Consider the following 18811-nt stretch of genomic DNA (forward strand, 5'->3'; position numbering starts at 1 on the left):
AAAAGAGAGAGGTTGGGCTACTGCCCACATGGCCAATTAGTTTAATGGTAAAACCTCAACTTTCTTCATTTAGTTCATTTAGAAGGGCTGGTTCATTGGTGAAAGGAGAAACCTTGTAAGGGCCTATAAGAGGTTATGCTACTCCTCATATTGTCAATTGGTTTTATGGTGAAACCTTAACTTTTTTTCATTTGTTCATTTAGAAGGGCTGATTTGGTTGATTAGGTGATATGATTGATTTGATTAATTCGACGAAGAAGTGGGGTCGATGGTGAATCAGACAGAGGAGAAAGGAAGGAGAAGGGATTAGGGTTGGGTTTGATGAAAGATGGACATTTTGGCAGAGGAGAGGGGTAGGTGGAAAGATTCAGGCTAGAATATGAAGAGGTTGGAGGAAGGGATGAGTGTTGACGGAAGAGATAGTCATCAAATTGAAAAAGGGGTGTGCTATTCAAACACCCTTTTTATTTTTGGCCGTCAGATCAAATGAATGAAAAAATATCAAAGAACATAAATTAATAAGAAGTGTGAGAAATAAAAATGAGTATAGATATCACACCCTATTGAAAAATGGCACAGACTTCCCCTGCCCCTACCTCGTTCTCTTAGAGGTATTTTAAGAATAAAAATGGATGGGAAAATAACATTTTAATTTTTCAACCTTTAACGTAGATCAAATCATAATATAGATGGAAAAATAGAACAATAAAATGAGTCTAGCCGCTCTCATCTTAAATTCTCTCAATATTTCTTTCTTGTTTGATCTTTCGAAAAGTCACATAGAATATCCCCAACCGTTGGACTTCACCTGCTAAAAGTACTCGAATCTTTTGAACTTCCCTCTGCTTGTTGATCTAACTTTCCCTTTAGAAACCAAAAAATCAAATCTTTTTTTGAATTTCCCTCTATTTGTTCATAAAGTTCAATTCCCTCCAAAAGTCTTGTACTCTCACCCCATTTTCTCATAATGCATTTTTGCTCATCACTATTTAGTATGATGTATGCTCACCATTCTATTTATTACTGTTCGATGAATTTGAAATTTGTGCTTATCCACTACACGAATCTCGAAATTCAAATTTATCTAACGATGATAAATAAAATAGTAAGCATACACCATACTAAATGATGATGAACAAAAATGCTTCCATTTTCTCATTTGCCAAACAGAACAAATTGGCAAATTGCAGGAAAACATTCTCTTTCAATACAAGATAACTTTCATTTTTCGACCCTTATGCTCGGTGGGTTGGTATTTGATGATAGGCCAAAAGGGGAAACAGTCATGAAAGTGACCAATAAAATTCTTGCAAAATCCACATAATATACCAAAATTAGTAGAGTTATATGAGCTAATTAGAACAAGATCTTCCAAAATTCTTACATTTGCTCGATCACTCTTAAAAAATAAAGAACAAAGTAAATTTCCACTAATAAAAGAGACAAGATAATAGGAGGGGGTGAAATTACACTGAAAAATGGAGGTTAGAATTGCCATTGCACCCTAAAATTAATAACATTATTTATAACTTAATTTATTAAGTCTAAAACTGGCTAAGCATAGACAGAGCCATATGAGAGTGCCATGAGAAGCACCGCCGCTTGTTCTTCCTCGCCGAGCTTCCTCCGCTGCCTCTCCACCGTCGATCGCTGCATCAAAACCTCTCTTCCCAGAGCCAACAGCCGCTGCTTCAAGCCGTCTCCGAGCTGCTTGTTCTTCTTGCCCTTTTTATCGTTGGGGTTTTCTTTGTTTAATCCCAAAATAGCCCTCCTCTTCTTCCTGCTTCTGATCCCGCACGCATTGCATAGCGACTGCAAAGCACAAATAAAAAATAAGAACAAAACCCAAAATAGTAATTTCGAAACTATTTAGGGTTTATTGGAGGCGAAATGACCTTGGGGCCCGCCGGACCGCCTCTCCACAGGGGGGTTTTGGAGGTTCCGCAATCGGCGCAGGTCTTCTTAAAGCCTTCCTCCGATGACCCGGCATCTGGGGTTTTTATAGTCATTCCCTCCGACTCCGATCCCTGTAAAAATACACAGAAACCCGATCCGATCAGCAATTATTCGGATCAAAACCGAAAAACCCAGATCAAATGAAAGCTCTGGATCAAATAAACTCACTTTATCGCTTGGATCCAACATTCTGTATGAGATATTTTGAAGATCTGAGACAAACCCAGTCGAGATAAGATGGGAAATCGAACTGGGCAGCGATCAATTTGATCGATTGGTTTCTGGTGAAGTAAGAAGCTTTAGTGACTCAGAAAACCCTAGCTATGGAAAAAAACAGAGGAACCAGAAGGAAAGAGATCGATCACAAATCAGAAGCTGAGATCAAAAGTGCTTATAGAAGCTTTCCGAAAAAGCAGAGAGAAAAAAGAAAGAGAAAAAACAGAGGAAAACAGAGGAGGCTGGCAATGGAGGCGGGTGGTGATTGGGATGATGAGGCTAAATACTTGGACTAAACCGACATGCCGCGAGAGAAAGTAGAGAGAGAAATAGAGGCAGAGAGAGAGAGAGAGAGAGAGAGCCGCGCAGTGAGCAGGCAAGATGAGGAAACAAACCGACACACTCACACACGCCGCGCAGCAGATATAAAAATTAGAAAAGAAACCCTAGCCCGGGTAACTTGAAATGACGAAAATACCCACGGTTCGGGAAGAAACCACGCATCCGATCCAACGGGAGCCAACCGCGCCAAAAGCTTGATGAATTGGGAAAAAAAAAGGGCGCCATAAACTGGGTGGCAAAAATTCAATTGGGTTTAGCATTTGGATTTTTTTTCAAAAAGAATAATTATTGTTTATTTTTTTATTAAACGATAAATTTGTTAAATTAGACATTAAATTAAAAAGTTTACATAATAAATTTCACACCGTGTGATGTAAGAATAATTTCCTTCTTCACTATTGTAGTAGAAGGCCATTTGTTAAATGGAAATTGGAATGGGAGTAAGTGAGTGACGAATGAGTCAGAGAGATTGTAGGTTCTGCACCGTTTGATACCTCCAACTTCCTTTTGGGGGCTCAAAACATTTTTTCGTTGGCGGCAAATCCAAATATTTCTAATAAAAGTTAATAAATGAATTCTGATTTGACCAAAAATAAATAAAAATTTGAAATGAATTAAAAGAATGACACCTCATTTCTTTTGGGTTTTTATTTCAATTTATTTCAACGGAATCCATTTAACTTTCCATCCATTTATGGTTGTATCATATATATATACTAAATTTATATAGGAAGGTTAAGTGAATTGAATTTTGCCTGGAAGCCATTGTAGCGATTTAATTCGATGGAATTTCTACTTCTAATTTCTAACGTTAGGTGAGTTTTTTAATTTGAATTTTCTTCCCGTTGCTAAAAAAAGGATATTATTTTGTGATGGAGTCAATAATTACCAACTACTTTTTGAAATCTTTGTGAGTGAACCAAAACCTCTAAACTCCTGTCTTTTTAATTGCCTTTTTTATATAGTATCTGCTAGTTTTGTGAATTCTCATCGTTTGGGAAAATTTCTCATAAAACATGAAAAGATAATTGGATCGGCTAGTTATTTGAACTTATATTTTACCGGGTAGACTAAATTTGTAAATTAAATGTTATGTCACTAATTAAAAGTAAGCACGTTAATCAACAGTTAAGTAATACTCCAATCATCAACTTCTATGTTATTTATTTTATAAAATTTCATCTATACATTTAATCTTCCTAACATTATCAATTAAGTAATTCCTTTTCAACTCATTTATGTCTTGGGTGTTAATCTGTTCTATTGACATATAATATGTGCATGTCGATTAATTTTCTAAAATATTATATATAAATTATATGCATTAGATATCGCATGCTATTACAGATAAATGCGATCTAAAAACATGATATCCGTAATAGTACTATCAAACCTAATACATTTTTTTTTTTTTTCCTTTTTGGAAAAGGGTTGAGGAGTTTGAAGAGCCATAGGAGTACATGTAGAAGTAGCTCCCTCAAAGTGAAAGCCACACATGAAAGATGAGCTTTATTATCCTCTAAATCTCATCCCATTACCACCCTAATCACAAACCAAAACTCACCCTAACACACAAGCCAATATAAAAGGATTGGACTGAAAAGACCAAAGAGGGCCTCTCAAACTCTTTGCCTCTTGATCCGTAGCCGCTATTCGCGAGGTTTGCATTTGTAAAATTTTAATTGTATAGATAGATAGGAAGGAAACAAGAGACAAAAATTTGCCAGAGAGACAGTGATATGGTATTGCAAAGGAAAATGAGAGCTCATGGTGATGGCCCACCTTTTGCTTCTGTCCCCACCACAATCCCAATAATAACCCTGGACCACATTGTGATATTACAAAGTGTCATCTCCCACAAGACATGGCCCAAATTGTCACATATCCCAAAATACAAAGGTTAAAATGTAATTTTCCCAATTAATATATCACAGAATTAACACGCCAACAAATTTCAATGATGTTCATATCATGCAAAATTTATTTATTTTACCAGTCTGAGAAAATCAGAGGCTTTTATTACTGATCTTCTTTCCTGCAAATTGCAAAAATAAAAATAAAAACCGGAAAAGTTGGGCTTCTAAAAGAGGAAGGGAAAGAACATGAAAACAATTCACATGCGTGCAAAAAGATAAAAGCGAAAAAGCATGAAAATTGCGGCAATATATCGATTTGCTGGTCAAAAAATGTGAAACATCGTTTTCCCAAGTGTGGATTTGTTCTGTCACCCCCAAAACCCTAAAAATCCTTTTGGTTGGTTTTTGTGTAAATCGATGCCCTTCCTTCAGTTTTATCTTGATATCTACAGTGTAACCACTTGTGTATTATAAAACATACACATGGTATTGTTTCATGTTTTACTTTTACCTCATCATCTAATTACCTCCTCTTTTTACTGTCTTCGTATGTCGAATCACTTACAAGGCCCAGTCCATTGACTAAATGCCCCAGTAGATTTATGGAACAAATAGGGTCGGTAGGCCCAACCTAAACAAAAATAGCCCAGCCCCGACGGGCCGTACAAATGGCTTTCTTCCTAAAAAAACAGTTGGTGATTGAATAAATCAGACGAGATCAACAGACACGGTTAAACAAAACCAAGTGAGACAAATACGGAGTAAAAAACCAGAGGTGAAACTTTAAACTACACTCCAGGTGTAAAAATTGGAAATATGGAGAAAAATAGAATACAACAATCACAAGGTCATATTACTAAAACACCACTAATCATTTTCCTTGCAATACACCAGAAAATGACTTCACCTCTATATTCACTTGACAAGGCAAAACAAATCCCCGACTCTTCAGAAAAATTAAATTACTCGTACAAACTATTGACTCCAACTTATAAAACTCGATGCTGCATTCGAGCAAACCCTCACCAGCACATTCGTTCAAGGGCCCTGTTCATGCAGCAACGAGCCTCTACGACACTTCCATAGTATTTCACCACTCCCATAGTATTTCACGGTAAGAGGCAGTGATGATGACCCCTGCCGACCAAACTTCATGTGCCACAACTGAACCCACCCATGTCTTCTTATTCGGTCATAGTAGAATAAACTGACCCACCTTGTCATCTCTGACGACAATGGACACCGGACCAGACTGAAACCAGACACACGAGATGCCCCCGACCCACTCCAACTTGACCTCAACTTGACCCCAAACTTGACCCTCATCCGAAACTTCTGCTCCATTCAATCAAAAGCTCCTGCAATTTTTGGAAACCAAAACGATAAATAACAGGAACACAATTACGTCTGAACCTGTCGCGGTATTTAGGATAACCATCTATCTCAGACTGGTTTTGCATACCTTCAGCTAAAGTTGAATCCACCAGATGGAACCTGAACCTCACTCCCTCCAAAGCGGAAGCCTGGCTGGGTTCCGTCTCCTGCTGGTAATGTCTCTTCGTCTTCCTCCAACCAATATGTCTCCAGAATTTTTACAGACTTCTCATAGATCTCAGTGTTGTCGTGACTCTGTAGATTTTCAATCTTTTCTAGACCCTCAGCATCATCAACCAGCTGGGCATACAAATTAACTTCACTGTTACCCACAGCTTTTTCAGCTTCCCCAACCTTCAGAATGTTCTCCAACCCCTCTAAACAAACAGTGACGATCCTTGGATCAGGGCATACAAGAAGATCACACAATGGTTTTATACAGCCTTCGCCAACCAGGTACCTGAGACCCATTAAGAAAAATCAAACATAATAAGAACCCATACAGCTAGGGAACCAGAGGACCGAAAGAAGGCAATTACGAGATCACTCACTTGATTTGATCAGGAGTGCCACCAGACGTAGCATTTGAGATTGCCCATGCAGCTTCTTTCTTTATGTCAAACTCCGCATGTTGGAGTAAGTTGACCAGAGGACCAATCAAACCAGCTTCAATTACAGACTGCATCATTTTAAAATGTATTAGTAACCATGGGTAACTAATTTTCATGAACACATATTTAAATGATAGCTTTTCAAAGGATTCACTTCTATAAGAGATGACCTTTGCATATTTGCGGCAAGTTATATAATTAAAGTTCCCACATAAACTGAGAATCTCATATTTAGTTAAATACTAGTATGATGAACTTTTCCTCCAAACTTGAACAGAAAAGTTGATACTAGTAAAACAAAACCATCAGTTTCAATGTTAGAGGGACATGTCATGTTCAGAACTCAGGACAGCAGATACTGACAAAATGCTAGAATGTCCACACAGAAAACCCCAATATTTTAACAAGAGATCTATTGTAACAACTAACATGCATAAAGCAATAATACACAAGAATATTCTCAAAACATACAATAATAGTGTAAAGACATCAGTAGCCAATATTAGCAATGAGGATAATCAATACAATAACTTATTTTACAATGATTACCTGTATTTGATCCCTGTTTCCAGCTGTAATGTTTGAGATTGTCCAGCAAGCTTCTTTCTTGATGCTCTTTTTATGATTATGAGTCAGCAGGCTCAGAAGGCATGGGAGCGAACCATTGTTGATGATACACTGAAGTAAAGAGTTACTTGTCATGGTCATAAAAAATAAAAATAAAAATGGGTCACATAATGAGAGCAAGATGACATTACATAATGGTAAAATCAGATTTAGTAATTAGTACAAAATTAATAACCTTACAATCACCATGATTCAACCACAAAGGGATTTCTTTTTCATTATAAAGGTTTAAACTTAAAACGAAAAATCCTTCAGATTCACATGTTGAACACACATAAGATGTAAATAAGTTATTCAGAATTTCAGATTCTAGACATGATCAACTAGCACCCAATTTTGTATGACATGACCAACAGAGTTTTCCAATTAGGTTCTCTCTTTACCATAATTTCGAATTACCGAAAAATGCTTAACATTTTCCTGACGTAAAAGAAAAATTCATAGTTTAACGCTGTCAGGTAATAGCCTTGACCAAACAATCATTGCTGTATGATTCTAAAACAAATTTTAAATAGCACAAGTAATGAAAATGTAAGTGAAAAAGAAATTCAAGGTCCGGATACCTGAGTCTGAAGATCATCTCCGGTCACAATATTACCAACAGTGCGAAGTGCAGGAATGAGAACAGAAGGAGATGGGTGTCTGGAACAACAGAACAAACCATCAGTATCATGGGCGAATAAAAGATAAGTAAAAGCACAAAGATGAAGAGTGTAACACTCACAAGAGGAGCTGCACAAGTCGGACACAGACACCTGCCTCAATCACAGCTTGGATTTTGTCATTCGTGCCATCCGAGAGATACGAGAGTGCCCAGCAGGCATCTGTCAAGACTTCTTCATCATTGGAATGAACTAACCGTTCAAGGGCTGGAAGTGCTGGCTTCACCTGATAACGAGACCCTAAAGTTAATAAAACGCCAGAAAGATAAAACAAAGAATTGTTGAATTCCAAACAGTGGGCAGTACAAGGCACAAACCTGGTCAAATGGAGGCTGTGGCTTGCCCCTGCAAAAGTTAGACAGTGTCCATGTTGCATTTCTCAGCATTGAAAGCTTTGCAAGCTCATTCAACTGAGCTAGCAACGGCATCAAGGCTCCACTGCTGAGGACAAGATCACGACATCTAGGGGAATCACCAGCAACATTTCCCAATGCCCACACAGCCTACAATTTCGGAATAGAATTTCAAAAACAGTTTAGTATAACTATAATCTATGTGGTAAAATACAATCTATACATTGACCAACAGACAGCGCCAATAAGTATTAACATATACCTGCTCCCTAACATCATCACTCGGAGAAGCAAGAAGCTTTACAAAGATTGGGACTGCCCCCTGCTCAATCACCACCTTGGTGTTCTCTGAGGTTCCTGACGCTATGTTGGTAAGAGCCCAAGCAGCCTCGAACTAGACAAAATCAAATACATCAGCAACACAACTAAACAAAAACACAGACAATCATAAATAACAATGCAACAGAGAAAAGAATTCGGACCTGAAGTTGCGGAAAATCCTCCCTCATGAGGAATGCCACAAAGCGGGGAACAACTCCTGATTGGATAACTTCCTCAATCGGAGGGCTTCGTTCTACAAGTTAAAAATTTAGATTATATCAGTACTACAAATTTTTCATGTAAACTAAAAACATTAAACACAAACACAAAGGGAAAAAAAACTCAAAAAAATCTTAATCACGTATATTACCAATCGAAAGCAGTTTTCGGAACTGCGTAGTGGACTCCAGCTGCAAACTGTTGTCGTCAGACCAAACCCCAGCAACCATGGCAGGCAGACTCTCTAACTGCAATCATATACAAACCCACATAAGTACCGATAAGTTGAATTTTACCCTAACCTATTGCTCAAAACATCAAATCAAACCCTAAATGTCCAATATCGGATCCATTCAAAGCCACAATTGAAGAGATCGGCGACAAAAAACCCCTAGCAAAATTGTTACCTTCTTCTCGAGATTTGATGGCTGGAGAGATGGCGCGAATTGTTGGGCTTGGAGGCCTTCGCGACGCTTCTTCAGCAAGCTCTCTTCGCGCTTGCTCTTCCGGATCTCCACCATGTTGTCCTCTCTCCTGCGACGACCCTCATCGGCGTCCACCGCCACCTTGTAGCGGTTCCGGCGGACCTCGGTCCTCGCGCTCGGCCTCAGCGACATGTCGTATGATTTGATTACGTCTAAGGGAGATTGATCGTGATCCCCAATGGGTCGGAGACGGAGAAGGAGAGCAACAGAAAACCCTAGAAATTGGACTTCTCTGAGTATTCAAAAGAGAGAGAGGGACTGAGGAAAAGAGAAGGGTTTCTATAGGCCCCCCCAATCGGGTGTTTGAAATTATATTGTTTTTTTCTTTTCGGGATTTTATAACCGCCGGTTACTTAACTAATTATGGTTTTTCATTATTGTAAAATAATTTTTTATTACTCCAAAATAGTTAAATTTATGCTAGTAAACAATTTCACATTTCATTCTTCTATTTTCTGACGAATAAATTTTTTCACCAACTAAGAAATCGTTGGAAGTGTTTTTAAAATGATAAAAAACGCTTTTAAAAAAATTATATTTTTGAGGTCCAGAAGCATTAAGTATTTTAAGTGTTTGTTAATAATTTACTTTCATTTTTACTAAACATTAGTTTTAAAATCATTTCATCAAAAACACTTCAATCATTTTAAAAACATTCTCAAATGAGCTAAAAAGTCAATGTCACTTGTTAATATTTTTTTTGTTACTAAAATGCACAAAATATTAATTGACTTGATTTTATTTTAGTGTTTAAAATATTTTGTATTTTCAAACAATTTATCCCCCGTTACAAATAAGAGAGAAATTTATGACACTCTTCACTTCTTTAATTATAAATACGTGTATTCTAAACAAAATTATAAATACGTGTATAACTGAAGCTCTTATAATTAACTCTCGGGGTGAGAAATGATAAGGTATTAAATAAGTCAATAATTAGATTGTAATTTCATAAAATTTAACAAAAGAAAATTACCTTTTTATAAAAGAACAAAATATAATTGAAAGTGTGGGCTGCCAGCTATAAAATAATTCATACTTTGATATTATACATGCATATTTTATTCACTAGATTTGAGAGACATTTGTACATCGAACAGCAATTGGCAGAGCCGCAGAGTCATCAAATTTATGCAAATACCAGATTTTGATCTGATCACAATCAAACTGCCTTCGATAGTAATGTATCCGAGTTTGAATTTCACTCTTTGTAAATTAAAGAAGCATTTTTTTTAATGCAAAACTATATTGCGATATTTTCTTTTATCAACAACTGTCGTTCACGAAATTTTTACTCACGATACCGGAAACGAAGTGCTGTGGGCCGATTGGTCATATACATTGGTTTTCACCAACATCAAATTATCTAGATTAAAAATTTAACTGTTTGCTAAGAGCCGTCGGATTCACAATCAAGGGCGGCTGATCAATGTGACTTTCTCTAAACAAGGGGTTCTCCCTAGGAATGGTTGTGAGAGGAGGTGACGTTGGCGGAGATGCATAAAGTACGGAGGCCTCGATCGCCCCTCTCCACACAGTTTCTTGGTGTTGGGAGATTCTTTGTGCTCTCAATGCAGTCAAGTATAACCCAGCAGCAAGGAAAACTGTTGTCAAAGCAAACACCCCGGCAGCAGAAAACACGCCGTCTCTGAGGACAAGGCAACTGGGTCTTGGTGTGGACCATTTTCTCAAGTGCCCTGACTCCACACTCACCCCGATCAATAGCAAGATCTCTCCAGTAGCAAAACAAACCCTAATTAACACAACCACCCACATATGCAGTTATAAGCTATAACTAGTGAATTTGAGACGGTGTTTAAAATATCAGTATCGGTGGAAATATCAATATGCAAATTTGTTGAAATATCGTTGGATGTATCGATATCGGGTGCTTTTAATGGAAATTATAAAGATTTAAAATGAAACTTTAAGGAATGTCAAACACTATTAGACAATATATAATAGTTTCTCTGATATTTAACTGCTGGAAATATTGACGAATCTATCGATTTTAGCCGAAATTTAAGAGTTTATTTGATAGGTAATGACTTTTAGACTTCACCCCTCCTTTCCATATCTTTTTCTGATTTTTCAGATATTTCCACAGAAATATCTACAACATCGAAGAAATTTCAAACATGGATTTGAGAGAAGTAAATAAAGAAAAATGAATTTGTTTGACATGTCCAACTTTGTATTGGACCTTATGGTTATGTTGATGACGGTTTTAACTAATGGATGTATGGGAGAAGTTATTAAATTGGCCTGATAGGCCTCATATTGTATTGGATCTAGTGGTTATATTGACGACAATATTGGAGCAATTCCTACATTTAGAGAAGAGCTAAGTGCAAGTGAGGCAAATTGAAATATGAAGGACTAAGAATTAGTGGCATACCAAGTTGCAACAAAGAAAAAGGCAGCTTGCCATTTCAAGCTCTTTGCAGGACCAGAATAATTAGGCTCCCAGAAAACCAAGGCTGATGGAGGTGAGTTACTAATTACAAACAACATGTATCCATGTTCCACCGCCATGATAACCGAAAGTCCCAGAAATGCACTGATCGCACATAGCAGCGGCGTTTTCCCGCTGCCGCTGTATACACATTCATTTACGCCGCCCCCCTCCCCTTCATCACTGCTCAACCATGTTACCTACAAAATCATCATCAACCAGCAAAATTTGCTTAGTTTTTTTCATAGTTGGTAATGATATTGTTATGTCTGAATGCATTTTTCGGCGTACCTTGGAACGGGTAGCTTCAGCAATTAGAGATAGGATGAAGCAGAAGAGGCCGCAGAGAATGGTTAAGACCATGATGAAAGCGCCGGTTTTGCTACCTAAACCGGTGGTTGGACGACTTGGTGAGAGGTCTGCATGTGTGACTGCCATTCTCTTCGGCATTTTGGAGTCTACAATTATTCATGCAGGCTCAGGAAGTGGAAGAGAAATAAGAAGTTTAAGTTTTGGAATGTATGAGAGAGGGATGGATGGAATTGTTTGGAGCAAAGGTTGCTTTAAGAGCTCAAGATTCTTGGGTTCTTGAAAGACCTCATGGGAAAGGTATCCTGCTCGTTTGTTCATATTTGAACTGATGTGGAATTGCATTTTGAGTTGTTCATTAAATGGATTAGAAAGCCAAAAGCCCGTTTGCATGAGCATTATATCGTGCTTTTAGAAGAAATACCACAACTAATTTTATGATTGTATTTGATTGAAAAAATTAAAATGCTTCTAAGTCATAGAAGCGTTTAAAAAATCAACATTTTCTACACACTTCTAGTAAAAATGCCTATAAGCAGAAGTGCTTCTGCATAAGTGCTTCTTACAGAAGCACTCCCAAATGGACCAAACATACTAGGTGCTTTGCCATAATGTACTTTAAAGTGATTTTCTAAATCTAAAAAGCACTTGAATTTTTAATTATTGAATTATAACACTTGTTTTAGCTAGACTCGTCCCTCACCGATGTGGAACAAACTCTCCACACACCATAAACTCTCAACAATAGATCCTCCTCTAAATACATGAAAAGTTATTTATTTCTCAAATGTGAAATTAATACTCTCAACAGTATAAGTGTTTTTTATATAATCATTTTCAAATAACCTAATTTTATTATAACAACTGATCTGTCATCAACCACACACTATTTATAGTACTTTTAGCATCTACAAAATTAATTCTAACCATAAATATGTGTGTGCGTGTGAGAGACATGTTCAATAACTTTAATTTGTAATAGGGTAAAAACGAAAACGATTTGGTTCTTTTTCTTTTTCTTTTTTCCCGAAAGATGTTTATATATATTCTTTGCTAATCATTTAATATTGTTTCATTTCTTTAGACCCAAAAAAGCCCTTTACGTTAATTAAATTAATTGATGCCAATGCCAACATGCCATGTCGGTCGATTAAGTATATAGTCTTCCACACATTCTTTCTGCATGGCAATGGAAATGGAACACCGACTAGCTTAATCCTATTATTATATTTGTCATAAGCTTTGAAATTCTTTTATTTTTCAAATAATATTCCTTAAAAAAAAAAAAAAAAAATTCCTCATTAGCATTGAAATTCTTTGATTTTTCAGCCATCAAATATTGACAAAGAAGAAGGGCATCAAAACTCCAAAGTTGGAAAAGCCAAAATCCAAAAGTACTTGCTACTAAAGAAAAGGAAGAATATTTGGATGTTGGTTGGCAATCGCATTATGCGATGCGTTTTATTTAAAGATAATGTTAGAGAGATTAAAATTTTAAATTAAATAATGTGTCATTAATAATAAACAAGCATTGTTAATTGACACTTAATTAATAATCTAATTATGTATAACCACATCATTTGATTTTTAAATTTGATTTAAATTTTTTAGCATTCCTTTTATTTATTTATTTATTTTATCTAATGTTAGGGAGACTAAATTTATAAATTAAATTTGCAAACTAAATGATGTGTCACTAATAAGAAATAAACACGTTTACCAATGTTTAAGTAATAATCCAATCATCGACTTCCATATCATTTAATGTACAAAATTTAGTCTCTCTAGCATTAATGTGATTCAAATTCGCCTTTAGCGGAAATTGAACATAATACCTCTTACTTACAAGTGAAATGAATACTACTAAACCGTAGGACTAAATGTCATCATTCCTTTTTTTTTAAATCAAAGAAAGTAACTATTCCTTTTAAACTTTTAGGTGTGAATGCTAAGACCTGTTGTTTTGATTTTAACTTAACACTTTTTTTGTTCTTTTCTTTTTATCGGCCACGCTGGCCTTGGTAAAAAGCATAGCCTTTTCTTCTGGCGATGCAAGATAAAATACAAAGCTTTTGCTTGAACAAAGTTTTTGTTTTGTTTTCTTTATTTAATTAGTCTCTTGGACACGCGTGCAAATAGATTTTTTCTTACCGCATAAAATACGATTCAATGAATGTTTTTATTTTGTTCAAAATATTGATTTTAGTTAGCGTTAGTCAAATGAATTTAATCGAAGTGCAGATAACCTATAGTCCATGAATGTTACTCGTGTGTATGGTAAGAGTACCTGATTACAAACTTCCATTTTGTTTCTTTAGGCATAAGGTGTCCCCCTTATTAGGGAACATTACGGTAACTTTATCACACAAGATAAGACCAACGTGACACCTCATAAAATTAAAATTTAGAATGTCTCCCATTTTTGCAAAAGGCGACCTCAGACAATGTGATTAGGCCATCTATCCAAGTTTTCTCGGCTCTTAGCTTAGTTCCACAATCCACATTGATGGCTAACAGATTCTTGTCATCGTCGTTTGTCTTCGACTGACATTTGGTTCACCAAAACAAAAATACAAATTTGCTCCACAAGAATGGACACAAGTAAAGAAGGTTGGGAAAAGTATAATGCTATTCCTTTGTTACACGTTTCCTAGTATTTCCGATCTTTTACTCTACAAGTACCCTACCATTGTAACTCCATTCAACATATTAAGCAAACCGCTCACTGCTGGACGCTCAGACAGCAAGGCCCTGAGCAATGCCGTCGCTTTTTACTAATTTCAACCATATCTCTTGGCCTTCTTTCCTTGAGCTTCCCTAGAGTAACGGATTCATGAGAATTACCAATCGTGAAACGAACGATTCCATCACCGTGATCTTCCACATCCGGCAGAATCAATGAATCAGATGGACAATTATATGCAATGTCGATTGCATTATGTGTTGTCCTGGGCAGGTCTTTAATGCGCGATAATACCATTGCAATTTGCTCGCAGGCAGCATTGAGGCGTTCCTCCGTTTCAACTGACTCCGTAATAAGTGTTGAAGCCATGGACTCCAATAACTGAATCTTCTCAGAATTGTCTGTAATGGTAGCAGTCTCAAAGGTGTTGGTGGAAGATGAACTGACAGAACACCAACGGGTGGGTAGATAATGGTTCGGAATATGAAAACAATTATTAGTTGACAAGACACGAAGAACATGCCTGCAAAGGATGCCTGAGAACTCGAACTGATAGCAGGTACAGCTAATGTGCTCTTGACAAGGAATCCAAACCACTTTGCAGCCTCCATCTGCCTCAGTATGGTGTCTGACCTGGAAACAACCTTCATCTACCGCAAGAGATGCATATTGTGGAGCCGATACAAGTTCCTCTTGAAGTTTTCCAAATGCATAAGGAGTAAGAACAGAGGCAGCATGTGATTCAATTGGTGAACCTGTCTTAAGGCAAACTCTCTGCAGTTTCCTTTCGATCTTTTGCTTTGCCCCAACCCGATCATTATAATCAACGACATCAGCTGCCTGTAAAAGTGTTTAGCATGGTAAGAATTTCTACTGAATGTATGAACCAAAAGGCCAGAAAAATAAAACATATAAGAAAAGTTTACAGACTTGCTCTACAAAACGGTCTAGTTGAGACTGTGCACTCAAAAAGCGTTGGATAAAAGCATTAATCGACTCTGACTGACTTGTACTCATGATTCCTGCAAAAAAGTAATTCCTCAAATATGCTAGAGCCCAAAAATTCCGCAGTGCGTATAAGCTGATTACATGCTTATTTGCCTGCAGTCCATATTCATTAACCATTTCCCTCCATCTATCTTCAAAATCTTCCGCCAAGTCCAGATTAAACAGCTGGTGAAACTCCGCTTTCCAATCATCATAACGAGGACCAAGAAGTACAGAAAACCAATCTGAGAACTTTGCGACGATGTGCCATATGCAAAAGGCGTGCTTCGACCGAGGCATTTCAATAGCAACAGCCTCTTTCAGCCACATGTTATGGTCAGTTAACATTGTCTGTGGAGCCTTTCCTTTCATGAAGCCCAAAAATGTCTGTTTAAATGCAACAGGTATTAGGAATAAATAGAAACCATAAACAAGACAAAGTCAGTAAGAAAAGGGTACAAACTCGGTTACAAATTAGTTTGTGAGCCAAAGACTGTCGATGTTCATATGTGCTGGAGAGAATAAAAAGATTATGAAGATCATTCCATAATGAATATGCCAATAAGATTCTTACCTTCAAAGCCCAGGAAAAGGACTGCATATTTTCATCCCGCAGAAGCGCACACCCAAAGAAACAAGTCATTCCATGATTATCCACTCCAAGCCAAATGCCTAACAGCATATCATAGGCGTCCAACCGATGAGTTGTGTCAAAAACCACTGAGTCTCCAAATTCCTCGTACAATTGAACTGATGAAGAATAAGACCATGCAATATGTTCCAGTCTGTTGTGACCATCTATTTTAAATTCATACTTGAAATTAGGGCTTTCATCTTTCATCTTTTTGCACATTGCTATAAGATCAATTGCATCATTATCTCTATTAACATTTCTAAAAGACTGTAGTAGGTTTCTCACGTCTATCTCAGTAAATGGCAAGCAACCTAGTTTAACACCTTTCTCCATCTCCATCAATCTTAACATTTGCCGCACTGACATCCCAGCTTTTGCAAACATGCAAATCCGACTCTTGTCATCAGTAGACATGGAACAGTAGGCGGGAAGGAGACGCACTTCATTGGATTTCAATAATTCATGGTTATGGATGTTGCTAAAGCCTGTAACACGCCATTCAGGGACATCAAAGTCTGCCCGCTTAACAATCCGCATGTATGCTTGACAACCACATCGTGATGATTTACGATTTCTTTGCATCTTTCCATCTTCGGATGGCTTCATCTGTGGATATCCACCACGATGACAAGTAAAATCCCTCCTTGTCACTCCCCGACCAACACCATCCTTGCCTCGTGTACGATGGCGCCTAATTGAAAAGCCACACTGTTTTGCAAAACTGCAATAAAATTCATAAGCAGCTTCTTGGGAAACAAATCTTTGTCCGACAAAGGGAACAAGATTCACCGAAGTCTGTCGTGACAAAATCGTGTCTTCAGCTGTTTCCTCTATTGTGCCAATGTCATCCTGGGATAAATCTTCCATCCCTAGACTTGTACCTTCTGACGTTTCTTTACCCAATACACGAATTAAACTTCAGTTATAAACCTGCAAGAAAAACTTCAATTGCTTAACAGAATGAATAGATGTAATCCAAAAATAGCGCGGTCACAAAACCTAAGTCATGCTACCCTAAACCCTTCTACTCCTAAGGATGTAGGTGATATCATAGCAAAATGATAAAGTTCTGGTAGAGACGAACATATAAAAAGCATTTTCAAAAGAGGATGATACTTCAATGGCTTCCATAAACCAACTTAAAGACATACAAACCCATACACAAACACATAAAGGTCTGCTATTACTCGATCAACTTTTCTTTCTTCGTATCTGATATTTTCGCCTAATTATTCATCTTTACCAATGTTATGACTAGGCAGGCAAGAAACTCAAGCTCAACAAAGTACTCAATTTCTGCTTTTTCTATCGGTTAAACGGCTGTAATCTGCATGAGTTCAATCTGCAAGATGTATACACCATGGCAAATGCAGCAGCGGAGAGTTCAAATGAAACTCCATAAGAAAAAGCAATAACACTTGCAACAAATAATTATGCTCAACAAAATCAAATTAAGAACCCAAAGCCAAAGTAGCATGATCTTGATTCAGTACATCAATTTGAATCAAATTTGATGATTACCAAACTCAGACACGGGCTTAGCCAAGTTGGCTAGCGCAGTGTGCTCCTCTCTCTAAACCCAAGTTCGAATTCTCATTCCCCTAGTTTAGATGAATTTAGTGCAGATTATCGCTTGTATCAAAAAACAAAATTGTTGATTACCAAATAAACTTACCTGGAGCTATGATCTCCTACTCAATTAAATTTCTCCAAACTCCCAAGAATCTCAAACGGGTCTCTTCAAAAAATTTCATCCCACACATACAAGCTGCTCATCTTCCACCTCACAAACACCCAATCATATCTCCAATGCACCTGAATCCAACAGAAAATTTTGATCACGTTTTACCCATGAAAAGTAAAGCCACCAAATTACAAAAAATTCAATCAAATTTATAACCTCGAGATGCATTCGTATACGAAATAGCTTTACTTCATCAATCGAATATAAGTTAATTTAATAAAATTGGGGAAAATATATAAGTAAATACCTGAAATATGAATGTAACGGTCAATAACTAACTGAAAATTAAAAGAGCGATAGTGAAAAGAAGAAAGTGGCGGGGAGGCAAGGCAGGGGAGAACAGAGCGCATCCAAGGGAGAACGATAACCATTTAGGCGGAGACAAGCTATCGTGCGCTGTGTGGATGCACGAGGTTATCGAGCGCATACGGCGGTTCTCAAGCCGTTAGATTGGCGAGTGATTGAATGGGCTTGTCGTAGGTCCATGATTTGCGCGGGTTTTGTGTGCTTTCGTGCGCACCGTGGTGGGTGTGGACCGGAACCAACGGCTGGTACGACGAGCCTACGAGATGTGCGTGTTTTAGTGTGCGCTTTATTGTATTCGGCGTATGTTAGAATAAACCCTAGATGTTTGGTAATCTCTTATGGGCCTCATTGAAGGCCTGGCCTTGCATGTTTTTCTTTTGGTTTATTTGTACCATGAAAAGCGATTAAGGCCCGGTTTAGTATTATTTTATTTTTTTTAATAAAAAACTACTTCACTTTAAAGCTAAGTAATAAAAAGTGTTTGGTAAAACTAAAATGTCTTACTTATTTTAAAAGCAATAGTCTCCAGACATCAGCTTTTGAAAGCAGTCTGTAAATTGCTTTTAAAAATTTCTTTTATTAAAAAAAGGGAATTGAGCCTTTAATAAATATATTCAATTCATGTAATGCCCTCACTAGTTTCGAAAAATAACATTATTTATCCTTCTGCA

General features: G+C 37.2%; 3 protein-coding genes across 3 annotated transcripts; all 3 read right to left on the reverse strand.

Annotated features, from left to right (window-relative positions):
* Positions 1–1324: 1324 nt before the first annotated feature.
* Positions 1325–2553, reverse strand: LOC137738094 (GATA transcription factor 15-like). Its single transcript, XM_068477697.1, has 3 exons — positions 2125–2553; positions 1896–2027; positions 1325–1812 (listed from the first exon to the last, which is right to left on the reverse strand). Exons 1-3 carry the CDS (start codon positions 2143–2145, stop codon positions 1555–1557), a joined length of 411 nt encoding a protein of 136 aa, XP_068333798.1. The 5' UTR covers positions 2146–2553; the 3' UTR covers positions 1325–1554.
* Positions 2554–5146: 2593 nt separating this feature from the next.
* Positions 5147–9306, reverse strand: LOC137737219 (importin subunit alpha-2-like). The gene is made up of 11 exons (XM_068476642.1): positions 8945–9306; positions 8689–8785; positions 8480–8571; positions 8260–8391; positions 7962–8147; positions 7707–7870; positions 7546–7624; positions 6905–7033; positions 6296–6423; positions 5833–6204; positions 5147–5728 (listed from the first exon to the last, which is right to left on the reverse strand). Exons 1-10 carry the CDS (start codon positions 9152–9154, stop codon positions 5835–5837), a joined length of 1587 nt encoding a protein of 528 aa, XP_068332743.1. The 5' UTR covers positions 9155–9306; the 3' UTR covers positions 5147–5728; positions 5833–5834.
* Positions 9307–14392: 5086 nt separating this feature from the next.
* On the reverse strand, positions 14393–18383 carry LOC137737694 (protein FAR1-RELATED SEQUENCE 11-like). The gene is made up of 5 exons (XM_068477239.1): positions 18082–18383; positions 17766–17905; positions 16031–17020; positions 15400–15843; positions 14393–15309 (listed from the first exon to the last, which is right to left on the reverse strand). The coding sequence occupies exons 3-5, from the start codon at positions 16955–16957 to the stop codon at positions 14509–14511; spliced, it is 2172 nt and encodes a 723-aa protein (XP_068333340.1). The 5' UTR covers positions 16958–17020; positions 17766–17905; positions 18082–18383; the 3' UTR covers positions 14393–14508.
* Between the last annotated feature and the right edge of the window lie 428 nt (positions 18384–18811).

The sequence above is a fragment of the Pyrus communis genome, chromosome 6, assembly GCF_963583255.1.
Source record: "Pyrus communis chromosome 6, drPyrComm1.1, whole genome shotgun sequence".
Lineage (NCBI taxonomy): Eukaryota > Viridiplantae > Streptophyta > Magnoliopsida > Rosales > Rosaceae > Pyrus > Pyrus communis.

What these genes read in the sequence shown, in the direction of transcription:
- LOC137738094 (XM_068477697.1), bottom strand. Translation starts at nt 2,145, where the DNA reads ATGTTGGATCCAAGCGATAAA. An exon ending in TGTTGGATCCAAGCGATAAA is followed by an intron (nt 2,028 to 2,124) that starts GTGAGTTTATTT and finishes GTATTTTTACAG; the next exon opens with GGATCGGAGTCGGAGGGAAT. An exon ending in GCGGTCCGGCGGGCCCCAAG is followed by an intron (nt 1,813 to 1,895) that starts GTCATTTCGCCT and finishes TGTGCTTTGCAG; the next exon opens with TCGCTATGCAATGCGTGCGG.
- LOC137737219 (XM_068476642.1), bottom strand. Translation starts at nt 9,154, where the DNA reads ATGTCGCTGAGGCCGAGCGCGAGGACCGAGGTCCGCCGGAACCGCTAC. An exon ending in CACAGCCTCCATTTGACCAG is followed by an intron (nt 7,871 to 7,961) that starts GTTTGTGCCTTG and finishes TCTCGTTATCAG; the next exon opens with GTGAAGCCAGCACTTCCAGC. An exon ending in GAGATGATCTTCAGACTCAG is followed by an intron (nt 7,034 to 7,545) that starts GTATCCGGACCT and finishes TCTTTACTTCAG; the next exon opens with TGTATCATCAACAATGGTTC.
- LOC137737694 (XM_068477239.1), bottom strand. Translation starts at nt 16,957, where the DNA reads ATGGAAGATTTATCCCAGGATGACATTGGCACAATAGAGGAAACAGCT. An exon ending in CCTTTTCCTGGGCTTTGAAG is followed by an intron (nt 15,844 to 16,030) that starts GTAAGAATCTTA and finishes GCATTTAAACAG; the next exon opens with ACATTTTTGGGCTTCATGAA. An exon ending in TAGACCGTTTTGTAGAGCAA is followed by an intron (nt 15,310 to 15,399) that starts GTCTGTAAACTT and finishes ACACTTTTACAG; the next exon opens with GCAGCTGATGTCGTTGATTA.